The sequence below is a fragment of the Cyprinodon tularosa genome, unplaced genomic scaffold (assembly GCF_016077235.1).
Source record: "Cyprinodon tularosa strain WSP-4 unplaced genomic scaffold, ASM1607723v1 ctg76, whole genome shotgun sequence".
Lineage (NCBI taxonomy): Eukaryota > Metazoa > Chordata > Actinopteri > Cyprinodontiformes > Cyprinodontidae > Cyprinodon > Cyprinodon tularosa.
Genome location: NW_024039518.1, coordinates 1,391,143 through 1,404,316, shown reverse-complemented (window position 1 = coordinate 1,404,316; position 13,174 = coordinate 1,391,143). Strand labels below are relative to the sequence as shown.

General features: G+C 35.0%; 2 protein-coding genes across 2 annotated transcripts; both read right to left on the bottom strand.

The window, feature by feature from the left end:
* Nucleotides 1–1,491: 1,491 nt before the first annotated feature.
* Nucleotides 1,492–4,470, bottom strand: LOC119773418 (putative E3 ubiquitin-protein ligase ARI6). The gene is made up of 5 exons (XM_038270421.1): nucleotides 4,387–4,470; nucleotides 3,806–3,909; nucleotides 2,660–2,760; nucleotides 2,421–2,564; nucleotides 1,492–2,335 (listed from the first exon to the last, which is right to left on the bottom strand). The coding sequence occupies exons 1-5, from the start codon at nucleotides 4,422–4,424 to the stop codon at nucleotides 1,877–1,879; spliced, it is 846 nt and encodes a 281-aa protein (XP_038126349.1). The 5' UTR covers nucleotides 4,425–4,470; the 3' UTR covers nucleotides 1,492–1,876.
* A 3,529-nt stretch (nucleotides 4,471–7,999) lies between these two features.
* Nucleotides 8,000–11,277, bottom strand: LOC119773431 (E3 ubiquitin-protein ligase RNF19A-like). The gene is made up of 5 exons (XM_038270437.1): nucleotides 11,186–11,277; nucleotides 10,838–10,947; nucleotides 9,900–10,000; nucleotides 8,946–9,083; nucleotides 8,000–8,866 (listed from the first exon to the last, which is right to left on the bottom strand). The coding sequence occupies exons 1-5, from the start codon at nucleotides 11,221–11,223 to the stop codon at nucleotides 8,411–8,413; spliced, it is 843 nt and encodes a 280-aa protein (XP_038126365.1). The 5' UTR covers nucleotides 11,224–11,277; the 3' UTR covers nucleotides 8,000–8,410.
* Nucleotides 11,278–13,174: the final 1,897 nt, after the last annotated feature.

The window sequence follows — 13,174 nt, the reverse complement described above, 5'->3', positions numbered from 1 at the left end:
ATTCCTGTAAGCTGTATATCCTCTTTATCTGTTTGGCACCAACAAGCAGAGCGTGGGAATTACCTAGCTTACCAGCATGGCTTTATGTTTGATTAGCAGGTTTCTATTTGCCTGCTGGATCATCTGGTACTTTCACATGTTTGTTTAAAAGAGCATTTTAATCTCCATGGTGACAAACCTGCAATCAGAAGAATAGCAATAGAAACCAGCAGCCAAAATAAGGTTATATAAGCATATCAAGCAGTGTCGTTGTTTTGGCTGGCGACCTTTGCCAGAGCAAAACTGAAAGTAGAGGAAAAGGGTTGCCGGGAATTTCTTGAACTTTAAATCTTATGCGGGTTAATTGTTAAATACTAGTTTCACAGAGGCTAGCACATACCATCCATTGTTGGCCTGGTGACCTTTACGGCAAGTCTTCTCCCTTCCTCCCCTCCCATTTCTCATCTACCTACTTTCAGTATAAGAAAAATAAAGGCCACTGCAGCTTTTGAATAATCTTTAAAAAAGTGCATTATTTTATCAATAACAGTGAAAAAAATCCAGCACCTTAAGTATTGGTGGAAAACACCAGCAACTGCACACAAGTTACTACCGATGATTTGTCCTTTAACCCAAAAATCAGCTTATGTTACTAGGAGGAACATTTGGTAGTTTTGAGCAAATAATGGCCAAAGAAAAAAGAGTGAAGGATTGAGTTTGGCAAGAGACGTGAAAGAACCCTGATTTTCTTTACTTTGGGCCATTTTAAGCTAAACATCACCACTGTCAGCCTGCAGTGGACCAATGTGCAACAATAATTCAAAATGTTTTCAATGAATCGTATGAGCAGATCAACATATGGATAATTAAGCTTTATTAAGAGAAGAAACGTATAGGGAGGTGGATGGTATGGAGCAAGCTAAAGGTTACACAGTCACACCTGGGAACAACTCCAGAGGATCCAGCAAGACAATAAAGGGAATGAAAACTTAAGTAGAGGAAAGGGTGCATTTAATAATGGTAACACAGGGGAACTGAATCTAATAATGAATCTACAAATGACTAAGAAAGAAATGTTTAAACATGGGTAAACAGTGAAAGACACAAGAGAAAATGATAAAAAAATATATAGGAATATTCTCTAACTGAAGTAAAGACAAAACCACTAGAAAAACTAGAAAATAAGCAAGAGAAATAAACCAGTAAAACTTAAAAAGGTGAATATAAGACAAAACAACAAAGATATAACATCAAAAGATACAGCATCATACTAGACAGAAAATTAATGAATTAGTCAGTTGTCATCCAATACCTATGTTACATGATAACAATCAAAGGGCTGAATAGCATTAGTCTGGCCTAGTGTCCAAGTAAAAGTCTTCGGCATTGACCATCACTCAAAACGTCAAGAAAATTCAGGATCCCTTCCTTGGTCCTCTTTCAGCAAATCATTAAACTTACAGTATGTACCAATTACTGGGATATATTCACATAAATGTAATATATTATGTTATTTATTGTCCCCTGTGAACTGAAGCTTTCCATCTCTATATTTGTCTTGCATTAGAAATTGCTTTTTATAATTACATAGGAGTCAGTTCCCATTTGTGGAATGGTTCATCTTTGCACTACAGCAGCTCAAAGCTGACAAACTAGTGACTGTAGAGATCTGCATTACACTCAATTGGGACTGTGGCAAGTTAGGGCTATATACAATCCTACACAGACTAATAAGATACTATCTATGCATTTATCTATGTAAACTATACTTTCACCAGCCACGACCGCCCAGTTATTACTTTATGAGGAGTGTTGGCCCAGTGATGTGGTGTTTGTGTCTGGGATAAGAAAAACCTACTGTACAATGAAATAAATTGGTGGTATTTGAGATAACAAATCAAAATCCAAAGAAATATTTCTTTCTCCAGACTGGGATAACTGTCTGTCTGGGAGCAACACCACTGGAGCACGGTGCTAAGATGCCGCTTGTTTTAGAACATTCATTAAAAGTCTTCAGACACACAAAACAGAACTTGACCTTACACCGGGGACAGGTAAGGTGTTTGCAGTGGTTTCCTTTATGCTCCAGCAGTGATCCGCAGGTGGGACAGGCCCGGATGGAGGGACAACTGATAAATGCTATTGTTGTATCAGGGCAGGTTTGCAGAGTTTGCAGCACCGTGTTGCTGCAGCCTTCGTTCTCACAGCTGTCCCACCGCGGCTTCGGTCCTTTCCATTCTCTCAGGCACTGCCAGCAGAATTCATATTGACGTCCTTTTTTTGCTGTGCACTCTTTGCAGCTGACACAAAGATTAAATTCATTTTGTCTTGCAACATGGGACATGCATCCAGGACACTGCGAAAGTGAGATTTAAATCGAATGATCTCTCCAAACAATCTAAGCTGTAAAATAAAAAATCTAATAATCTATTAATACTTACTTTTCTTTTATTAGAAGCATTGAAGTCCATGTTCATTTTAAAGTACTTGATTTCCTGAGTAGTCAGTTGAGCCATCTTGCAGACCTCTTCAAAAGGCCACACAGCATCACAGCCAAACACAGCACACACAAAGGTGTTTTGTCCCTTTAGAATGATGAAAGAAAAAAACACATTAGTCAATAAAGTCACTATTTAGGCACAAATTCTCTCATTAATTGTTCATATTTAAACCATCTTACATCTTCCAGCAGCTGAATACACCATTTAGTGAGAGACATCGGGGTGACTGCATGACCACAGGACATCACTGCTTTTGGAGACTCAAACTCTTCACATAAAACTGAATGACAGGAAAGATATAACTCAGGACCGAATGCATGAAAACTTTCACATACTCTGATTAGGCAAAAAATTATTTTAGAACAAATCATTAGCTTTTGTATTTTTTAATTTATTGGTGAATTATGTTTTGGTTTTGTTTAGGCTTTGTAGGAGCCAACTATTTTTTGTTAATAATTAACAAAGTTTTTTATTTTTGTAGATAATCTAGCTAAGTTTATTTTACTTTATTGGTTGATATCTGTTATGATATATATGTATGTATGTATATATATAGTTATGGTCCTTTGTTTCTGGTTAATTATGATTAATTTGGGTGAATTGTTTTTATAAATAGGCTGTCTATGGTAGGACCAGCATGCATCTCGTTTGGTGTATTGTTTTTTTTTTTTTTTACCAGCGCAAGAGAAGCATAGAGGAAATATTTGTCCTTTTCTGTTTGCTTGCCTGAGGAGAAATTAAGAAAACTTAAGGAGTTTATCTGGAACTTTTTTTTTCTTTTGCCTTCTTAAATTACTCGTCCGTTGTTCATCTGTGGCCTTTGTCGACCTTTTTTGTATCACCAAAGCTGGGTCACAGCAGGCTTCTTTTAGACTGTAAGGTAATTTGCCTTTGTTTAATTTAGTAACTTCCTCCACCAATTATCTGCTTTCCATTTACTTTTTGTCTTTTTTCAGCTTTTTTTTCATGGTTTCATCATCTTTTGGGTATTGTTTAGCTTATATTTAGCAATTTTCTTTTCAGTTCCTGTTTCCCTGTTGTGTAAGGTCTCTGTTTCCCCCCCAGGTGATGATAAATGTCAAAGTAAACACCTTCTTACTACATCTGCCTCATATATGGACCCTTCTACACTTTAAATGCTAAATTTTAACCTGCAGCTCCCCAATATATCTCACCCATCAACAGCTGACATTATGAAGAAATCAGTGTTATCACCTAACACTTAGGTGATTATAATGTTCTGCCTGGTTGGTGTGCCCTGCTTTAGGTCACAACAGAGGAAAAATTTACTTGGTTAGAACTGATCGTTCTCTGCTCTTACTTACAGTCCAATTCGTCCTCCCCATCAACAAATGTGAGTGAGGAATCCCTAGGATTATAGCACCTCCTCTTTCGAGAGGGTTCATCGGAGTCCATTTGCATTCGCAGCCTAAAGAGACATAAAAGGAAAAACGATAATTTTCCTTCCTAAAGCACAAACTTCTTTTAGTTTATAGCTATTAACAAGCAGAATAAATAATCAAATTAAATTTTCTTAAGCATGCACCACACTGCAAAAAATTAAAATCTAAATAGGTATTTTTTTCTTAAAATAAGTGTATTTTGTCTTGCATTGATGAGGTAAGTGAGACACTTTGCGAATGGAACATTTAAAATAAGAAAAAGCAGCTGCATTGTCTTATTACAAGTGCATATAATCTAATCATCTTATTTTAAGAGTAAAAATACTCATCCTATTGGCAAATCATCCCATTAACCTACTAAAAGTAAGGGTAAATACACTTGATTTAGGACATTTTCTTACTTTTTTCTAGATATGTTTTGCAGTGCAGGTTTAGGAAAGTCACGCATACAGGGTAACCTAATGTTACAGCTATAAATACGTAGGAAGGAAACACATGCCTACCTGCGCAGGGCTGCTCTTGGTGTGAGATCCTCGGACATTTCTGCTTATGGATCGGACGCGCTTCCTACAGTGGAAAGCAGCTGAAAGCAGAAATGCGCAGCTCTGCTGCTATTATAACAGGATGACGTCGGCTGCGCTGATAGGATCAGTCCTCATTCTGAGTCTGCGCAAATGCCACCGGCCTGTTCCGTACAGGTTCAAGTGCTGAAAAAAAAACACAAACAAGTAGGGAAAAAAAGCTCTAAAAAAAAAGGAAAGAAAAGCTTGTAATTTAGACTCTACTCCCTTCTGTCGCAGTTTTCCTCCTTACCTTTAGTACATAGAAATGAGCCATCACCAATTATTATGGGCGATTTCATACTGCTTTGACCAACAATTATTTTTATTTCTTCAATTTAAACATTTTCAACGTTAATGTTAGTTGATGAATAATAATAAAACAGGAGTTGGTGTTTTAAGGTGATCAGAGGCCATCATGAATTTGCAACCAGCAAAAAATAACCCATCTACCTCTCCATTAAAAGATTAAATCAGTATTTCTGTTTTTTTTTTTTTTCTTTTCTAACAAAGCACATATAATGTTTGAAACAGTAATTCTCTATGTAGGTAACACGTATACAAAATTTTACGGATTATAAAGTGTGGGGAGGAAAAGGGGTATGTAAAAGGAATGAAAACTCGCCCTTTTTTATAAATCTATATTTTCTATATAGCTTTATTGTAAAAATCGATCGTGAATCTGATCTTAAAAAAAAATCTAAAGGAGAAGTATAGCACAAAGATTTTTATTTTCTTTTAAAGCATTTTATCACATGCACTGTGTCCTATGCTATTTTTTATGCATTAATATATTTTATTTTTTTATTTCTCTTCCTACATCTGACGCTCTGGAAACTATTGCGCTTCTATTGTTCAAATAGATGTTTGACGGACAGGATTTTAACTTCATACACATCACTTCGTGCATGCATGCGATTAAATTCATTTCGAAACTTTTTCCTTGGTTGGATAAAAAAAAGAAATGCAAAGAAGATCAAATGTAAATCTATGGGAATCCCGCACCTTTTTCTTTTGCTTTCGCTTGTTATGTCACGCCCAATGTTTCCTCTAATAAGAACACGGGTCTAAAACCACATCCGATCACAGACCTACCAGCTCAGACGAAGAACCATCATGTGCAAAACAGATCTGCTCCTCCTTTGCTCCAACCTTGGAGAAGTCAGCTATGTGAACACCAAGGGCCCTCTGGGGAAGATGACTGTTCTGGAGCTGAAGAAATATGCGGTGGACACCTTTCCTAAATCAGGTAAATGCCTAAAACATTTTTAGATTTGACAAATGTTGTGATGTCTTTTAGGTACATTTCGAAACCAAAACAATAAAAACAAATTACACTGATCGCTTAGGACTAACAGATTTCGGTAGTTAATATTATGAGTAATTTTTTCTTAACTTAAGTGCATTTTTCTTGAATTGAGGAGATAAATGAGACACATTGCCAATAGAATAAGTTAATTTGCAGTGACAATAAGAAATAACAATTGCATTGTCTTATTTCAAGTGCATATTATCCAAGTATCTTATTTTAAGAGTAGAAACGCTCATTCCACTGGCAAATCATCTTATTTACCTCCTCAAATTAAGGATAAATACACTTGACCTAAGACATATTTGCTTATTTCTAGATCATTTTTGCAGTATGTATATATATATATATATATATATATATATATATATATATATATATATATATATATATATATATATATATATATATATATATATATATATATATATATATACACAAGTGACAACAGGCTTTGGAGGGGTGTCCCGTTGTCTCTCATTTTTCTTCATGCTGATTTTTTTTTTCTTTTGTTTGTTTTGTGCAGGACCAACCCTGGATGACATCAAGCTGGTTGTCGGGGACAAACCTCTGGACAATGACTCTGCTTCCCTCTCTGACTACAACATCAAACCCAACACTAAGGTTCAAATGGTCAGGAAGGTGAGCGGAGGCTGAGAGGCAGCAGGAGACAGAGACACCTGAAGTCTGTCATTGGGATGGAGCAAAGGAATGGACTGATGGGGAGGTTGGGAACATTTACGCAACAAGAGAGACGATTATTGCTTTCAGCTCTACACTTGATGACTTCTAATGTTTTTGAAGCAATTTTCATTTATGATACCACTTTGCCGGTTTCCTGTTTTGTTTAAATTAGGAAGTTTTCTTTATGATTTTGGTTATTGCCGTTAGTGTATGAAGTTGTTCTGTTAATAATAACCACGTGATTCTTCAACATCATTGAAATAATTTTAAATATATTCATAAACTGTACATATTGAATAAATAACTTCTGTAGCAAGATCTAAATTAATCTGGAAAAATAAATAAATTTTTATTTTTATATTTCTGTGTGTTTGTGTTTTGTTTTATTCACTTATTCAGTAATTTAATTCTGTCATAGTGGTGCTGGAGGTTTGACAGGACCCAAATGCAGACTGAAGCTGAAGGAGTTTTCTTGAAGTTTAATTACCCAAAGTTTAATAGAAGCAAAAATCCCAAAAATATAAATCCATAAAAAATTCAAAAACGCTCAAAACCAAGAATACTCACAACAAGAAGGGGACAAAGTAATGAGGACAAACCAGCAAAGAGTGACTGAGCAGGAGGAGATTATATGGGAGAGACAAACAAAAGACCAGGATAATTAGCAGAATGGGAGCAGGTGTGAACAGAGGCAAGAAGGGAGCTAGGGAAAAGGAGACTGACATAAGAGGGCAAACAGGAAATATCTAAGAACTCAAATACAATCAAAAATACCAAGAACACAAAAATCAAAAAGACCAATGAAACATAGAGATAAAACTTGAACAAAACCAAAATTATGACAACTTGTATATTTCTATATTTCCTTTAAGCTTATGTATCTATCTTTTCCATTTATTTACTTGTTAATTAGCAGTTAGTTAAAATTGAAGAAGAATCAAATAATAATGCAAGTAATAATCCAAACATCTTTAAAATCTTAGAATCTTGCAAACAGCATATTCCATAAACATAGCCTTAACTAAAATTTTGAGAGGTAACTGTAGCTACAAAATAATAGTGAAACTTGACAATGAAAGACAGTGGGGCAGGAGGTGGAGTTTAGTTAAAACACAAAACTTCTTCTAGAATATTTCTAAGTGATCTGGACAAGTTAAAAATATAGAAATGGGGAAAGTTGACAATAAAAGCTAACAGGTTGCCATGGGGCCAGACATAATGTATTTTAAAAATACATTATGTCACTTTTATTATTATTTTCTTCAGTATTTATTTATTTTTTTCCCAAAAAAAAAAAAAGAGTATACTGGGAAAAAGAAAGATACAAGAACTTATCCGAAAAAAAAAGACATTTGGAAATACTTCAAACAGAAAGCAGCTCAACTATAGCACTGGACGTCCTCCAGAAAAATTTAACTGCACTTGACTTCTAGGGAAATTCCCACTCTTATGAAAGCGGGGAATAACATGCAAAGGTTTTTTTTTTAATTGAAACTAATTTATACCTGCTGGAGAAGACACAATAAAAATGTATGTATGAACTTTTGAAAACATTGGTGTTTATTAGGTATGTGCATTATTTCGTACACATTAAAAGCAAGAAAATAAATTTAGCGCATTTCCGCAGTTTACAAAAAGACGACCGATTCTAACTGGCTTTAAAAAATATATACTTTCAATATTCTTGCAGTAAATCTTGATGGTTTATGACATAAAATAGCATATTTGAATGGTGTGGTCCGCAGGGTTTTAATACTTTTGCAGTGAAGTGAAAATCCAGTATGCTGTCCATGGTCCTGAACAAGCTTCTTTATACATTTTTGTAAATACACTGAAGTTGGTTCTGCTCGTTTCTAATGTTCTAATATTTCTGGGTAGAAATATTATCTATTTCTGTCTATGAACTTGTGCTCAGTTGTTCTTTCAGGAAAAGGGGAATGTAATGTCACAAAAATGAAGAACTCAGAAGAAATTCTAACTCTTTCTCCACACTGGGATAACTGTCTGTCTGGGAGCAACACCACTGGAGCAAGGTGCTGAAATGCCGCTTGTTCTTGAACATTCAGCAAAAGTCTTCAGGCACACAAAACAGAACTTGACCTTACACTGAGGACAAGTAAGGTGTTTGCAGTGGTTTCGTTTATGCTCCAGCAGTGATCCACAGGTGGGACAGACCCGGATAGAAGGACACCCTGTGATTCCTTTCACCTTGTCAAAGACGATATCTGGGCAGGTTTGCAGAGTTTGCAGCAACGTGTTGCTGCAGCCTTCATTCCCACAGCGGCTTATCCGTGGTTTTGGTCCTTTCCATTCCCTCAGACACTGCCAGCAGAATTCATATGAATGTCCTTTCTTTGCTGTGCACACTTTGCAGCCGACACAAAGATTAAATTCATTTTGTCTTGCCACAGAGGACATACATCCAGGACACTGTTTGGAAGCAGATAAAGATTTAGAATGAATTACCAATAAAATGTTTTAAAATAAACTTAAAGGATAAAATCCATACTTTTCTGGTAACAGCAGCATTGAGGCTCCTCATTTTTTTGAAGTATTTCCGTTCTTCAGGAGAAAGAAGAGCCATTTTCTGAACTTCCTCATAGTGCCACCTAGCATTACACACACCACACACAAACCTGCTTTGTCCCTTTAAAACAATACAAAAACATTGATGGGTCATCACACTAGAAGCTGACGCCGGTTAATAGTTAACTACATGAAATACATCCTTCCATCTACTGTATACAGGCCTATGAATCCCAGTATGGATCATATTCTGAAAGGACTTGTTGACTAAAGTATCAGTTTTATGTAAACATGGGTGCAGATGGTGCTTCCACCTATAGGTCAAACATCTCTTGTGCAAAATAAAGATAAAGAAAATTCTGTATCTTTTGCTATTGTTGGAGTATCTAACATCTAAAGATGATAAAGAATGAATGCTGAGATTTTTGTGCCTCAAGGAGCCTCTGACCATTACACAGGATTTAAATTATTATTTTGCTAACTTTATGATAAAGACTAATGGTAACTCAGAATTAAGTATAGACTACCTCACTTTTCCTTCCACTTAACTTTCCATTAACTTGCTGATATAAGATTGTGTATATACAGTTGTGCTTGAAAGTTTACATACAGTACCCTTCCATTAAAGACAAAACAAATCAGCTTCCTGTTAAATTAATTGAAATAGTCAAAAATAAAGATAAATAAAAATGATAAAAAATGGAAATCATGATACAGATTTTGGCTGCTCAGTGGCGCAATGGATAGCACTGCTGCCTTGCAGCAAGGAGGCCCAGGGTCTTTCTGCATGGAGTTTGCATCTTCTTCTTGAGCATGCGTGGGTTTTCTCCGGGTACTCATGCTGTTTATACATAAACAGCATTGTCATGCTATAAACAGCATTGTCAAGCTGTTTATATATAACATTGAGAACATATTCCTTATAATTAATATTTACCTCTTCCAGTTGCTTCAGACACCATTTTGTGAGAGATGTTGGCGTCACAGCGTGACCACAGGACATCTGCGCTCTTAGTGATGAGAAGCCTTCACACAAAACTAGGAAATAAAGAAACTGTAACTAAAAGGATGCCCTTCAAGATGTTTTTTCCGCCTAAAGTCCACAGATAACTAGCATTGGGAGTTCTAGACAGGGGCCAACAGGGGCCAGGGGTCCTGTAGAACAGGTGATTTTCATTTTCTTGGGGGAACAGAAAAAACAAATAACAATAAAAAAACGTTTTAAAAAAAACTTAATGAACACTTTATGTTCTCAGTAGAGAACATAAAATGAAATCTAAGTAAGTAAATTTTTTTTATTAGATGTATTTTCTTTTGCTTAGAGCAGGACAGGATAATTTGCCAATGGAAAACAATGACTTACAGTTAACAAACAGCTCATTTAACTAATTTCAAGTGCATTATATTTTATTATCTTTTTATATTAGAAAAAACCCACCTGTTGCCAGATTATCCTGCTCGAATTAAGGGTGAATACGCTTTTTTAAAGAACATTTTTATATATTTCTATCCATTTTTTCGCAGTGTACTAAATCAATGTTCCAAGATGACATGAGCATATAAAAAATACTGTAATTGATTTGTCCCTTGGACCAATTCGATATTTCAATTCAATTTAACAATTAATTGAAAAATAAGTCAGCTCCTGCTGCATTAAAATCGGATCACTGTTTTCATCTGTTGGATCAGGAATCTGTAGACTTGGCTTTGTGGCTCAGCTAAAATAAAGGTGTTCTTTTTTTATTATTCCTTTTTTATTGTTATTGTTTGTTTCTGTGCGCCCAAGAAAACGAAAAATAACACTGCCCCCCTGGTAAATTTGGTTTAGAAGCTCTTCTGTAATCAATCTGTTCTCACCACCAGCAGCCTACTTACAGTCCAGCTCATCCTCCCCATCCACAAATTTCAGCGAGGTGTCTTTGGGATCGTAACATTTCTCCGGGCTGGTAGATGTAGCTGATCCCATCTTCTTTCGCTGCAAAAACCTAAAGTAAAATAAAAAATAAAAAGTTGAAGAAAAATCTTTCGACTTTGATCTTTTCGAGTTAGAGTGAGCGTTTAAAAGCCCTATCAAAGCGAAACTACAGTAACGCATTTACGCACTCTGCACTTTAGAACATGGGTCTGTTTTAAAGTCAACTAAATGCCAGCCTGGCAAAATAAATACATAAATGCGGAACACTGAAATGTCTCACAGCCGTTTTGAATAAACACATGTTTTACCTGTCCAGCACAGCGAATGGTGAAGCATCGATGGACATTTCTCCTTTAAGACGCGCTGCGTTCAAAGACACAGATCAGAGGACAGCTCTGATCAGCAGGGCTCCACTGAGTCTGCGCAAAGGACTTTCTCTAGTACGGTCTTTTTTACATTTTATTCGTTAGGCATATATATTTAAGGTTTTTTTTTTTTTTAACTTAAGATATAAATAGTGAAGCCTGTTTCTGCAACATGAAGAAAAAATGCCAAATAGAAAGATATAATTTTAAGGTACAAAGTCATCATTTCGACTTTAAAAGTCATAATTATGAGATATTAAGTCAAAACATATGAGATATTAAGTTTTAATTTCGACTTTAAAGTCATAATTATGAGATATTAAGTCATAAATATCAGATACATAGTCATAATTCCGACTTTCCAAAACATAATTATTAAGTAACTAAGCAATAATTAGGAAATGCAAAGTGTTAATTATGAGTTGCAAAGTCATAAATATTGGATATAAAGTCATAGTTACGACTTTCAAAGACATAAATATGAGATATTAAGTCTTAATTTCGACTTTAAAAGTCATAATTATGAGATATTAAGTAATAAATATGAGATATAAACTCTTACTTTCGACTTGAAAAGTCATAATTATGTTACTAAGTCATAATTAGGAGATGCAAAGTCTTAATTATGAGTTACAAAGTCATAAATATTAGATATAAAGTCTTAATTTCAACTTTCAAAGGCATTATTATCAGATAAATAAGTCCGAATTTTGAGATATTTAACTTTCAAACTTTGTATTTCAATTATGACTTTGTAACTCATAATTTTGACTTTTTATCACATATTTATGACTTTCTAGACATTTTTTTTTTAAATATTGATGTTTTGGAAACGGGCTTTATAGATAAAGGTGCAACAACTTATATTTATTGGAAATAAAACACAATAGCACTTTTTCGCTGTGTCCCCTCCAAAAGAGAAAATATTTGGGACATACTGGCCTATTTAAAATAAAACATTCATTATGTAAACACTTGCATGCAACATTTCTCTATGCCTGACTGTTTCAAATAAACTGCTAAACTGCAGCTGAAAATGAAAGTGAAAGTAGCCAATGGGGAGGAATTTCCCCGGCTCTCCTCTGAGTTTGGATGCAATCAAATTAAGAGAAATTCAAATACAGCCGCTCTCACGCAGCCAGAAATGTTACTGGAAAAAAAAAAAAAAAAAAAAAAAACGATACTCAAATAAAAGCAGAGGTTAGAGACCGTAAAAATAAGACAGGAAGGTAGTGAAGGTGTTTTCTTTTTGGATCAGGGGAAATCCATGCTGCGGAGATTTATTTTTCAGTTAAACAGTATAACATAAATTACTTATTATTAATCTACAAAGAAATCCATCCAAGTTTGTTATGGCTTTTTTATTTTGTAGAAGTCTGTTTAACCTTTTCTTCTCATCCATTTCTCTTCATATATTTTTACCATGTTTTCGATGCAACATTATAGAATCTTTGAGATGTGTTGATTTTACCTTTACAATCTATCTTAAGTTGATTAATGGAGACAGCAAGCCTATGTTTCTTTTCTGGCCAGTAAATGCTAATAAAAAGTAAAATATAACAATAAAAGAACAAATAACTGAACAAACAATCAAATGGAGTTCCTTGTTTACCGGTAGTTTTTTTCTGGTAATCTTTTTCATTTCAAATTTCTGACCAACTTTAAAAGCATATTTGAACTAGAAAAGCATTCGGAGAGCTCAGACCTCTACCAAGCAGCAAATTTTGCCCCATTTACACAAAGCAAAAAAGTTATCTGGTTCATTAGCACATTTTAATGAATTGTTCTTGGCATGAGATGCATATTTGGTAACAATTTCCTTACAATCCTTTCATAAGTTTATCAATAAGGAACATAGTCTGTCTGCAGCCTCTGGGGTTTGTTCTGCTCCCTGTCTTCTTTCATACTCCCCTCTGCTTTCTTGTCTGATCA

Excerpts from the sequence above, each read along its gene's own strand:
- LOC119773418 (XM_038270421.1), bottom strand. The coding sequence starts at position 4,424 with ATGTCCGAGGATCTCACACCAAGAGCAGCCCTGCGCAG. Across the intron at positions 2,565-2,659 it reads GTATTCAGCTGCTGGAAGAT|GGACAAAACACCTTTGTGTG; the intron begins GTAAGATGGTTT and ends ATCATTCTAAAG. Across the intron at positions 2,336-2,420 it reads ATGCTTCTAATAAAAGAAAA|TGTCCTGGATGCATGTCCCA; the intron begins GTAAGTATTAAT and ends TCACTTTCGCAG.
- LOC119773431 (XM_038270437.1), bottom strand. The coding sequence starts at position 11,223 with ATGTCCATCGATGCTTCACCATTCGCTGTGCTGGACAG. Across the intron at positions 10,948-11,185 it reads CCATTCGCTGTGCTGGACAG|GTTTTTGCAGCGAAAGAAGA; the intron begins GTAAAACATGTG and ends ATTTTACTTTAG. Across the intron at positions 9,084-9,899 it reads GTCTGAAGCAACTGGAAGAG|GGACAAAGCAGGTTTGTGTG; the intron begins GTAAATATTAAT and ends ATTGTTTTAAAG.